The sequence below is a fragment of the Lynx rufus genome, unplaced genomic scaffold (genome assembly GCF_022079265.1).
Source record: "Lynx rufus isolate CCGP_SWC_20201006 ecotype Redwood Valley unplaced genomic scaffold, mLynRuf1.p SCAF_3, whole genome shotgun sequence".
Lineage (NCBI taxonomy): Eukaryota > Metazoa > Chordata > Mammalia > Carnivora > Felidae > Lynx > Lynx rufus.
In genome coordinates this window covers 52,300,301-52,313,528 of record NW_025814845.1, presented here as the reverse complement: position 1 = coordinate 52,313,528, position 13,228 = coordinate 52,300,301, and the positions used below count along the sequence as shown (strand labels likewise).

Below are 13,228 nucleotides of genomic sequence, written 5' to 3'. Positions count from 1 at the left end.
GAATCCCTTTGAATTAGTGTTTTTGTATTTTATGGATAAATACCTGGTAGTGTGATTACCAGATCATAGAGTAGTTCTATTTTTACTTTTTTGAGGAACCTCCATACTGTTCTCCATAGTAGTTGCACCAGTTTGCATTCCCACAAACGGTGCACAGGGTTTCTTTTTCTCCACATCCTCACCAACACTTGATATTTCTTGGTTTTTGATTTTAGCTATTCTGACAGGTGTGAGGTGATATTTCATTGTGGTTTTCTTTGCATTCCTGATAGTTTTCTTTGCATTTTGCTGATGATAAGTGATGTTGAGCATCTTTTCATGTGTCTGTTAACCATCTGTGTGTTGTCTTTGGAGAAATGTCTGTTAATGTCCTCTGCCCATTTTTTAATTGGATTGTTTTTGGGTGTTGGGTTATATAAGTTATTTATATATTTTAGATATTATCCCTTTGTCATATATGTCATTTGCAAATATCTTGTCCCACCCCGTAGGTTGCTCTTTAGTTTTGTTGATTATTTCCTTCACTGTGCAAAAGCTTTTTATTTTGTTGTAGTTCCAGTAGTTTATATTTGCTTTTATTTCCCTTGCCTCAGGAGACAGATCTAGAAGAATGTTCCTACAACTGATGTCAGAAACATTACTGCCTATACTCTCTTCTAGGATTTTTATAGTTTCAGTTCTCACATTTAGTTCTTTAATCCACTTTGAATTTATTTTTGTATATGGTATAAGAAAGTGGTCCAGTTTCATTGTTTTGCATGTTGCTGTCCAGTTTTCCCAACACATTTTATTGAAGAGACTGTCTTTTTCCCATTGCATATTCTTCCCTCTTTTGTTGAAGATTAACTGACAAAATAATTGTGAGTTTACTTTTGGGTTTTCTGTTCTATTCCTTTGATCCGTGTGTTTTTGTGCCAGTACCATACGGTTTGATTACTGCAGCTTTGTATAACAACTTGGAAGTCTGGAATTTTTTTTCCTATTTCAGGATTGCTTTGGCTTTTCAGGGTCTTTTGTGGTTCCATACAAATTTTAGGATTGTTTGTTCTAGTTCTGTGAAAAATGCAGTTGGTATTTTGATAGGGAATCTAAATCTGTAGATTGCTTTGGGGAGTATAGACATTTTAACAGTATTTGTTCTTTCAATCCAGGACTGTGGGATGTCTTTCACTAATTTCAGTTTCTTTCATCAGTGTTTTATACTTGTCAGAGTACGGTTCTTTCACCTCTGGTTAAGTTTATTCCTAGGTATTTTATTATTTTTGGTGCAGTTATAAATGGGATTATTTTTCTTAATTTTTCTTTCTAGTGCTTCATTATTGGTATATAGAAATGCAACAGATTTCTGTATATCAATTTTGTATTCTGAGATTTTACAGAATTCATTTATCAGTTCTAATAGTTTTTTGGTGAAGTCTTTAGGGTTTTCTATGTATAGTATCATATCATCTGCAAATAGTGAAAGTTTTACTTCTTACCAATCTGAATGCCTTTTATTTCTTTTGTTGTCTGATTGCTGTGGCTATGACTTTTAGTACTATGTTGAATAAAAGTGGTCAGAGTGGATATCCTTGTCTTATTCCTGACCTTAGGGGGAAAACTCTTAGTTTTTTCCCCATCAAATAAGATGTTCACTGTGGGTTTTGGATATAAGGCCTTTAGTATGTTAAGTGAGTTAAGTGTGTTGTGTTTATTATGTTACATATGTTCCTTCCAAATGTACTTTGTTTATCATGAATGGATGTTGTGCTTTGTTAAATGCTTTTTCTGCATCTGTTGAAATGATCATTTGGTTTTTATCCTTTGTTGATGTGATGTTCTTTTTCTTAGAGTAGAAGTTGAGATCCTTGATTTTTGAGACCTTTATTCTTTAGTAATATGCCCATTTCATGCTTAAAATGTCCCTCTAAACACTACAGTGTACGTGTCTCACAGATATGTCTTTGTTTTCATTCAGTGCAGAAAATTTTATAACTTTTTTTCTTATTTTTTTGACTCATATGTCATTTAGAAGTGTTATTATTTGACTTCCAAATACTGAGAGATTTTTCAGAGATTTTTCTGTTGTTGATCTCTAATTTAATTCTTCTGCTGTCAGTGGATACAACTTTTTATGACCTATTTATTTTTGTGTTTTCCTACAAAGATTGATCTACCTTGTCATTGTTCTGTGTGCATTTGAAAAGAATGTGTATTCTGTTATGGTTGGATTGTCCTATCCATGTCAGTTAGGTCAAATTGACTGATAGTGTTTTTCAAGTATTCTATATCGTTACTGATTTTCTGTCTAGTCTTTATACCAATTATTGAGAAAGGGGTGTTGTCTTGTCATTTTGTGTTTGAACATTTCTCATTTCAGTTTTTGCTTTGCGTAGTTTGAATCTCTATTATTAGTGCATAAGCCTTTAGAGTTGTTATGTGGTCTTAATATCCTGACCCTTTTATCATGAAACGGACTTCTTTATCCTGATAGTTTTCTTTGCTCTAAAATGTATTTGTCAAGGGGCACCTGGGTTACTCAGTCGGTTAAGCATCTGACTTCGGCTCGGGTCATGATCTCACCATTTGTGGGTTCAAGCCCCATGTCAGGCTCTGTGCTGACAGCTCAGAGCCTGGAGCCTGCTTTGGATTCTGTGTCTCCCTCTCTCTCTGCCCCTCCCCTGTTTGTGCTCTGTCTCTCACTCTCTCAAAAATAAATAAACACACCCACAAAAAAATTTTTTAATAACTAAATAAAAATAAAATGTATTTGTCAATATTAATACAGCCAATCCAGTTTTCTCTTGATTTTAGGTAGTATGGTGTGTCTTTTTATACTCTTTTACTCTTGTTTATGTATTTAAATTTGGTTTCTTGTAGATACAGTATAGTTGGGTTTTTGTTTTTATTCAGTCTTCCAATCTTTGTCTTTTAATTGGAGTGTTAACACCATTTATATTTATTCACATATTTGTCATTTCTGGTATTCCCTATTCCTTTGTGTAAGTTAAATTTCCATTTAGTATAGTATTCCGTCTGCCTGAGGATTTAGTGTAATATTTCTTTCTGTGAAGGTCTGCCACCAATGAATTCTTTCAATTTTTATATGTCTAGAAAAGTCTTTATACTTTCTTATTTGTAATTGAATATAGAATTCCAGATTGACAATTTTTTTTACTTTCAGTGCTTTAATAATGTTGGGTGACTGTTTAATTTGTTGTGCTTCCTGGGAGAAAGTCAACTGTCATTCTTTCTTCTGTAAATAATGTGCCCTATTTTTCCTTGATTACTTTTAATATTTTCTCTTCATCTTGCTTTAAACAATTATGATATGCCTTCTTGTAGTTTTCATATTTCTTATTCTTGAATTTGTTTACATTGTGGTCTGTGAGTTGATTGTATTCCTGGAAAAATTTTGGCCATTAGTTCTTTAAACATATTTTTATCTCTCTTTTTCTCCAATCTCTTCCAGGGACTCTAATTTCACATATATTAGACCAAGTGAAGTTGTCCAACAATTCACTTATGCTCTGGGGTTTTGGTGTTTTTTTCCAATCTGTTTCATTTTGGAAAATTTCTTTTGTTGTATCTTTAAGTTCACTCTGCAGAGTTGAGTTATTAATTCCATCCAGTGTATTTTTTGATCTTAGATTTAGTGGTTTTCATCCCTAGAAGTTTTGCTGCTCATGCTTTCCCCTGCCTTCTTGAGCATATGAATTATATTTATAATTATTTCAGTGTATTTATCTACAAAGTCTATCATCTGTGTCATTCCTGTCTGTCGTATTGTCAATTTTTCTATTCATTATGAGTTGTATTTCTCTGCTTTTTTGCATACCTGGTAATTTTTTAAAGTATGCCAGACATTGTGAATTTTACCTTTTTGGGTGCTGCATTTATTTTGAATTCTTTTAAATATTCTTGAGCTTTGTTGACAGACATAGTTAAATTACTTGAAAACAGTTTTATTTTTTCAAAGCTTGCTTTTAAGCCTTGTCAGGTGTGATTAGAGTAGACTTGAGTCTGAGGCTAATTTTTCCCCACTGTTAATATAAAATCCTTCTGAGCATTCTATCCAAATTTTCCACTTGGCTGGAGAAGGACACAAAGTATTTCTGGGTCTGTTTAAACAACCTTCCTTGTTTCACCAACTCTTTTCAGGTAGTTTTTCTAGCTTGGGGCTGTTTCCTCATATACATTTGCTGATCTTACTCAGCCAGAGACTCAAGACTTCTACAGATCTCTCTTCTCTTTGTGTATCTCTCTGCTTTCAAATTTTAGCTTTCTTGAATTCACAGTCCTGTGTCTTCAATTCAGGGAGATTACCAAGCTCTGTTTGGGTTCCTCTTCCTGCACTGCAGCCTGGAAACTCTCTTGGCAATAGCTAGGGCATTCATAAAGCTCCCCCATTTGTCTTTCTTCTCTGAAATTACTGTCCTGAGTTGCCTGTTGTTTAGTGTCTGAAAATTTGTTGTTTCACTTATATTGTCAAGTTTTCAGTTGTTTAAGGCAAGCAGAAGATAAATCTGGTCCTGTTACTTCACCATAGCCAGAAGTGGAAGTCTTAATGTATTTATTATGTATCTCTTATATGCCATTCTTTTTCATGCTTTTCTTTTTCCCTGTCATAGAATGCCTCTCCTTTTTTGATTATTTTTTTAACTCCTGTTAAGTCTTCAGAATTCAACATGGATGAAGCTCATCTGGGAAGCTTTCCATGACCTACGCTGATAGAAATAATTACCCCCTCTTCCATATTTCATGTTTCCTTAGTTTCCAGTACTTCTTTATATAGTACTTAATAATGAATTATTTGATTCATTCTGCTAGGTATTTCATATATTTTATCTTAATTTAATCCTCATAGTATCCATATGAGGTGGTTATTATTATGGCCCCTACACAGTGCCAGTGCCTGGCTTGAGATAGATATTTTAATCAATTTATGAATGCGTGAGGAAGATAATTGAAATAAAATCCAGAAGAAATTGATTAGAGTGTTGAGGGGGACTCAAAATGATGTCATGTTTGGAATTGTTTAAGGAACTGGAGATGTTTAGCCTGGAGAAAGAAGACTGTGGAACCTGAATACCATCTTCAAATGTTTGGAGGGCTGTCACATTGAAGAGGGATTAGAGGAGTTCCCTTTGGCCCCAAGGAGGTAAAATTAGGAATAGTGGGTGAAAACTGTAGGAAGATATCATACTGTCATAAAAAGGAGAATCTTTAGTGAATAAGGCTCTCTAAGAGTAGAGTAGATAGCCTTGATAATTTCTTTCTGCTGGACACTTTCACTGATACGTTAGGTATCCACTTAATAGAATAAGTTATAACAGTGCTGGATATGAGGTTATATACTCTAGGCTCTTTAAATCCCATCTGTGCACTTATTAACAATATGAAATTCATAGAATTAAGTGTCAATTACAGAGTACCCTGACATTGCCCAGGACAAAATAGGTAATTAGTACCCTGCCTCTTGGTGGTCAAACATTGAAAACATAGGTGATTTAGGTGACTGCTGAGAATCTGTCTGAGAATTTATGATTCTTTGAAAAACTTTGGTTTATATGTCTTTGTGTTATCCTTTTGTCTGTATTATAACCACATTTGTGTCATGGCTATTCATTGTTTACCTAAGTAATCTTAAAAATAATACATGAGAACAAGTCTGAGATAAAAAAAAAAAACATTTTTTAAGTAGTTCCTGTGACTCTGAATATAGAAAAAAGAATTCAGGTCCTCTGCTAGGTAGCGCATAAACGTTGTTCTTGTTCTTATGTGCCAATTCATTTCATTAAATTAGCAAGTTGTTTTTGTGTGTCTATAGTATGTCAGACCCTGTTGACCACTGAAAAAACAATAGTAAATAAAGCAAACTCCCTGCCTTAAGGAAGCTACAGTCTCCTAGGAAAAATAGAAAAGTAGTGAAAATACATTGTGGTAAATGTTGTAATAGATTGAATGTAGGATGTCATGGATGCACATAAAAGATGTCCAACACTGTCTTGAAGAAGTTTAGCGATGTTGTGGGACACATCATGGTGGAAAATCATGTATAAGCTGAGACCGGAGGATGAGTAGGAATTTTTCAGGAATAAAATATTGAGGAAGAGGAATGCCCCAGAAAAATGTCTATTGGCCAAAGACAGCATACCACGTTTGTGGAACTAAAAACCTTTAGTATTCCTGGAACATGGAGTTTGATGGAGGAGTTACTAAAGATAAGACTAGAGAGCCAAACAGAGACTGGATTATGAATGGCCTTGTGGCTAATATTAGTATCTGGACTTAATCAAAGGGAAATAGGAAACCATTGGAGTTTTTAAACCAGGAGAATAATTTGACCAGATTTGTATTACAGAAAGATTATTCATGTTAGTAGGAAGTTAATAGGTTATATGTAAAACAGAAAAATCAAGAAATAGAAGTAGAAACATGTTATTGAAAAAAAGGGGTGTAAATATTAGAAGAAACAAAAAAATTCAGAGTGGTTGCCTTCAGTGTATAGAATTCTGGGTAAGGAAGAGTTAGGTCAGGGAATTGAATTTTTTTTTCTTTTTTTCTTTTTCTTTTTTCTTTTTTTAATTTATTTTTGTTTTTTGAGATAGAGTGTGAGCAGGGGAGTGGCAGAGAGAGAGGGAGACAGAATCTGAAGCAGGCTCCAGCCTCTGAGCTCCAGCCTCTGAGCTGTCCGCACAGAGCTCGATGTGGGGCTCGAACTCACAGACTGCAAGATCATGACCTGAGCCAAAGTCAGACGCTTAATCAACTGAGCCACCCAGGTGCCCCAGAAACATTTGACTTTCTTAATCAACTTGCAGTGTGGCATAGTAGTTAAGAGTATGGATGCTTGGGTGCCTGGGTGGCTCAGTTGGTTGAGCATCTGACTTTGGCTCAAGTCATGATCTCACCGTTCATGAGTTCGAGCCCCACATTGAACTCATAGAACCCAGTTCAGATCCTCTGTCCCCCTCTACCCCTCTCCCACTTGTGATCTCTCTCAAAACTAAACAAACATTAAAAAAAAAAAATATGAATGCCAAGGCCAGACTGTCTGGATTGAAACTTATATCCACTATTTTCAAAGTACTTAAATTAAATTACTTAATTTCTCTGTGCTTAAGTTTTCCTCTCTGTATAAATGGGAATATGATAGAACTTATAGAATTTTTGTGAGGATTAAATTGGTTAATACAAGTAAAACATTAAAACAATGTGGCGCATAATAAACACTCAATGTTAGCAGTTTTTCCTACATGTCAGCACTGTTTAAGTATTGATATACAAGAATAGACAAATTTACTGTCATATTGGTGGAGGGATTTAAATGTTGCTTTTACTAATCAAGAGAACGAGCAGACAAAAAAATCAGAATGAGTATAGAGGTCTTCAACATGGTTATTAAAATTACTATAATGCACGTGTAAAGAATGCTGTTTGTAACCAACTGTAAAACAACAACCAATGTCATTTTCCAACTGTAGAGGGAAACGAACCACAAGAGAATCAACAATAGAGAACAAACTGAGGGTTGATGAAGGGTGGTGGATGGTGATTGGTATTAAGGACAGCACTTGTGATGATCACTTGGGTGTTGTATGTAAGTGATAAATCACTGAATTCTACTCCTGAAACCAATGTTGCACTCTATGTTAACTAACTAAATAAAAAAAGAACACATGGAACATTTGCAAAATTGACTAAAAAAATTCTCAAATATTAAAAAATGAAATATAGATTGTGATTTCTATTCACAATGCATTCAGGCTAGACGTTAACATAAGAGATAAATAGAATATTCCCCATGTAATTAGAAATTTTAAAATATACTTCAGATTAACCTGTAAATCAAAAAAGAATCATAATTAAAACCAGAAAATAATCATGAAGTACTATGTATCAAAATTTGGAATGCTCTTTAAGATCAGTTAAAGTTTTACATGTATATTTTAGAAAAGAAAACCTGAAAACTGATGAGTTATTATTTTTAGGAAATTAGGAAAAAACAAAATAGAAGACACCAGCCAAGGGCTAGCACTAGTCATGTTAACTTTTTCCTGCACATTAAGGATGTGAAACTACAAGAACTTCAGTATACTGCAGGACAGTTATTTGGTACACTTTGGGAAAAGTTTGGCATTAGATAGTAAAGTTATCCCTGCATTTCCTCTCCTAGATTTATGCTATATATATTTATAGAAACTGCTGTATACGCTCGTGTTTCATGAGACATATGTAAGAATGTTTGTAGTCTCAGGCACCTGGGTGGCTCAGTCGGTTAAGCATCTAACTTTGGCTCAGGTCATGATCTCACGATTCTCTCTGCCCTTTCCCTGCTTGCTCTCTCTCTTTCTGTCTCTCAAAAATAAATAAACATTAAAAAAAAAAAGTAATGTTCATAGCTCACTATAACTGTCCAAAACTATAGAATAGCAGGGGTGCGTAGTGGCTCAGGTGGACGAGCATGCAACTCTTGATCTTGGGGTTGTGAGTTTGAGCCCCATGTTAGGTGTAGAGATTACTAAAAAAATAAATAAATAAAAAATCATGCTATAAAGCTATAGAATGGTTAAATTATGGTGTGTTATTACAGTAGGATAGTATAATACAATAGACTAAAACAACTGAAAATTAATAGCTACATGCATTGATAATAAATAAATCTCATAAATTCAATTTCATTCAAAAGAGGGATGACACAGAAGACACTATTCAAAATGCTCCCTTTTATGTGAATTTCCAAAACAGACAAAACTTAAGTATATTGTTTAGGGGAACACAAATAAGGTTGGCAAGACTATATAATACACTATTCCATACATACTATAGTAGGTGTTCAGCAAATATTTGATGAATAATGATAATAATAGTTTTGATCTCTGAAATAAATGGTAAGTACTAATTTAAAAAGAAAAGTCTAGGTTTTATTATATTTTGTAGGAATATGGAAAGAAATGACAGCTTGTATTTATAAAGTTTCTTCTGACTAGACAAGAAACCCCTTTTCAGACTTGTATATTGAATATAAATAGCTAAAATATGAAAATTAATCAAACATCTGTATACTAAACAAACATACATTAAACCAGCGTGTATGTTGTGAATTCCAAAAGAAATATTTGTAAACCAAAGGGTTCATTTATTTATACTGAACTCATCCTTCCAGTGATTTTTGTCAGAATCCACTAGAATGTCCATTATCTTCAATAACTTAATCATCAAGTTTATCACTGTTCTTTCAGATAAACTTTCTTTTTTGGCTTTATTATTGTATCTGATTTTTAAAAATAGCCAATGTGTATTTTTTGAAATTCCCATTGTAATGCTGCCTGTGGCTATTAGGATGGATGGCTTAACAAGATCACTTACATGCTTTATCAGTATTTATACTTAAAATAATGTTCCAGGGCACCTGGCTGGCTTAGTTTATAAAGCATGTGACTCTTGATCTCGGGGTCAGGAGTTCGAGCCCTACAATGGACATAGATATTACTTAAAAAAAATAAATAAATAAAATAAAATAATGTTTGAAAACTGCTTAAGTCCTCTCCAAGAAGAGCAGTGATTTTTTTTTTTTTTTTTGTCTCAAATTCTGTTTACAGTGACAAGTTTAAAGCAGAGATACCAAACTTAAATGCCTATAGTGCCCCCTGAGGTAATAAATGAAAGGACCAGGATGGGAACTGTGGCAAATCTGGAGCACAGAGTCCTCCTTGTCTAAACAGAGCAACTCCTACTCAACTCCATCTGTTTGTTGCCACAAGGGAAGGTGGTGCCAAATACTCATTTTTCTCTCAATATGTCATCTATTTGGCAATTAATTTAGAAATGTTGAACACTGCAAGTGATCCAAAACAAGTATGTGGGCAGGATCTAGTTGTTAGGCTATTAGTTTGCAAACAACTTGAAAGGATAGATACTTTTGGTGAAATAATGTATTGGTTTTTATTGTGTTTTACCTATAGTCGACAGAGGTACGTTCTTGGAGACACAGCAATGCAGAAGATGGCCAAGTCCCATGCTTTCTTAAGTGGTATGGGTGGTCTTGGTTTGGAAATTGGTAAGTAGTATTTTTATTCATAATTTTATATTACACTTCGAGCAACATAAGTTAAAGAATTTAATTTCTTCCCCTTGTATTATTTCCTATAAAGGGAATTCGATTCAATACCTTGAAAAGATTGTTTTGGTTCTTTCAGCAACATTGTTTCATAATACTGCTATATTCTTCCAAAAGGAACCAATAATGACTCTCTTGTTTCTCTTTGTGATGTTAATAGCAGTTAATGATCATTTCTGTATCCTTACTTATGATAGAGTGCATACACACATATATTTGTAACAACATGTCTAGAATAATACTATAAAATTTTAAGAGTGATTACTTCTGTGTGGTATGGTTTTAGAAAATTTAATTTTTTCCTTTTTGTTCTTCTGTATTTTTTAAGGAACTTATACTTCTTTGGTAGTAAAAAAAAAAAAAAAAAAAAAAAGTTAAATTCTCCAGTTAAAGATGTGTCCAAGCTCCATGAAGAGTATATAAAATACATTCCTAATATTAAGCTATTCTTTTTTTTTCCCCCTTTATAGCAAAGAATCTTGTTCTTGCAGGAATTAAGGTAAGTGAGTAAATGTCCTTGGTTACAATAATTGTTGTGATTTTTTTTTTTTCCATCCTCAGTAGTGGTAATATTACTTACATTTTGGCTTAGTTTTTGCATCTTCATTTAGTGGCAAAACTTTTTTTTTGTTATTTATTTTGAGAGAGAGAGTGAGCAACCAGCAGAGAGGGAGGGAGAGAGAATCCAAAGCAGGCTCCACACTGTCAGCACAGAGCCTGACATGGGGCTCAATCCCACAGATCATAAGATCATGACCTGAGCTGAAACCAAGAATAGGTCACTTAACTGACTGAGCCACCCAGGTGCCCCAGCAGCAAAATTGTTTTAGTGCTGTATTTTTTTCTTTAAAAAAAAAAGAAATATTCTAGAAAATTCCAAAATTTTATGAAAATGGAATTTTTTTTTAAGTTTGTTTATTTTTTGAGAGAGCAGGAGCCAGGGAAGGGCAGAGAGAGTGGGAGAGAGAGAATCCCAAGCAGGTTCTACACTATCAGCGCAGAGCCTGACACAGGGCTTGAATTCACAAATGGTGAGATCATGACCCGAGATGAAATCAAGAGTTGGATGCTTAACAGACTGAGCCACCCAGGCATCCCCAAAATAGCATAGTTTTAGCAAAACCCCATGTACACATCATGCAGCTGCAACTGCATGCTCGTAGACAGATTTGTTCCATGTATCTCCTTCCCATTCCTCATGGCTCCCCAGCCACCAAATTATTTTGATATAATACTCAGACATCCTATTATATCATTCTTAACTATTTTAGTATATAATTCTAAAAGATAAGGGTACCTTTTGAAAGCATAACCACAAAGCCATTTTTGCACCTAAAAATGTAACCGTTTTGTTAATATCATTGTCTTAGTTATCTATTGCTGAAAACAAATTACCCCAAAACTTGGCAACTTAACAACACTTATCTCAGGGTCAAGAATTGCGTGCAACTTAGCTGGTTCCTCTGTTTGAGGGTCTTTCATGAGGCTCTAATCATGACATTGGCAGGGCTGCAGTCATCTCCAGAATAGGGGAATAATCTGCTTCCCAAGCTTGCTCACATGATGATTGATAGGATTCAGTGGCAAGGTCATTCCACTTCACGTTCCCATCTCTGTTCCCTGCTGGCTCTTGGTTGGAGATCACCCTCAGTTCCTTGACATGTGATCCTCTCCATTAGGCAGCTCACAATATGGCAGTTTGCTTCATCAGAGTAAGCTAAACAAGATGACTAGAAAGGAAGTGTACTAGCAAAACAAACCAGTCTTTTGCAACCTAATCTCAGAAGTGACATTTCATTATCTATGCTTATTTGCTAAAAGCAAATAGTTTCACTAGTTTACAAATGTATGGAAAAGGAATTATGCAAAGGCCTGAGTACCAGGAACTGGGAATCATCAGGGCCATCTTACAAGCCTATCTATATCAGTCATCAAATATCTAGTTAGAGTTCAAATTTTCCATAATGTCTTACGAAAATTTTTTTTGGTTTGTTCTCATTAGGATCCAAGTAAAGTCCATATACTGAATTTGATTTATTTTAATCTATATAGTTCCCTTCCCTGATATTTATTTACCCTTACAATGCACTTGTAACTAACAACAGGTTATTTATTACATGTACCTCTACCCTTGTATTTCATATAAACTGGTACAGAGATTTCCTGTAAACTGAATCCAGAGATTCAGATTCAGATTTGATTGTTTTGGCACTACTGTTTCACAGATGATTTTATATTTTTCTCATCAAGAGGAAATCATAATCTGTTGTCCTGGTTTTGATTATTACTGATAATAATGATCATTGCCTAGATTCATTATTTTATTAGGGATAATGATATTCTAATTCTGTCCTTTTTGATTTATTAGCTGGAATAATTTAGAAAGACAATTCTCCATTCACATATTTGGTTTCAGTAAAGTATAGTTTGCACTTGTACAAAAGGCAAGATAAATACTTGTTGGTTTTTTTTTCAGCCTTTATTTACTAGTTTTCAAAATCAGTGGTTTCCTATCATCCGCTAACAGTGACTAGTGAACTTGTGTGGCCTGTTTGTACCTGAACGTCATAATAAACTCATGAATTTAAACATACATGATTTGTTTTGATCTAGTGTAGTTGTTATTCTCATTTATGCTTAAATTGTTTCATCTTTGCTTATTAGGATCTTCTTCAACTTCTTGAGTCCTTTTGACCTAACCCCAGTGGTCTTTGTCACTAATGATGAAGTCTTTTCAGTGGACAGATCTAGAACATTCATCCTGAGTGAACACTGAAATATCTGAGTTTCAAGTTTAGGACCACAGCATATCTACTTCTTTGATTTTATGATTTTGTATCTTTATCTCTCACTGTAAGGGTTTGAGTCTTAATGACATGAACCTAATTACATACTTGCTTTATCCTATGTTACACCTATTTATGATATAGATTCAGCATAACAATTCTAATATTAATAGCAATATAATTATTGAAAACCATTTATGATTTATTATTTTTTTTAATACTTATCTTTTGGAAGAGCACAAGCAGAGGAGGGGCAGAGAGAAGGGGACAGAGGATCTGAAGCGGGATCTGTGCTGACAGGCTAACAGCAGTGAGCCCAATGTGGGGCTTAAACTCACAA

At 34.3% G+C, this 13,228-nt stretch overlaps 1 protein-coding gene across 2 annotated transcripts in view; it reads left to right on the top strand.

Moving 5' to 3' along the window:
• UBA6 (ubiquitin like modifier activating enzyme 6) overlaps window positions 1-13,228 on the top strand; it is an 89,641-nt gene that overhangs the window by 16,613 nt on the left and 59,800 nt on the right. Inside the window, exons 3-5 of one of the 2 annotated variants that reach the window (XM_047090706.1) lie at window positions 5,023-5,140; window positions 9,948-10,042; window positions 10,573-10,601. In XM_047090706.1, the coding sequence (XP_046946662.1) occupies window positions 9,979-10,042; window positions 10,573-10,601 (93 nt within the window). In that variant the 5' untranslated portion in view covers window positions 5,023-5,140; window positions 9,948-9,978. The remainder of the gene's footprint in view (window positions 1-5,022; window positions 5,141-9,947; window positions 10,043-10,572; window positions 10,602-13,228) is intronic. The other variant, XM_047090705.1, reaches the window with a different exon arrangement.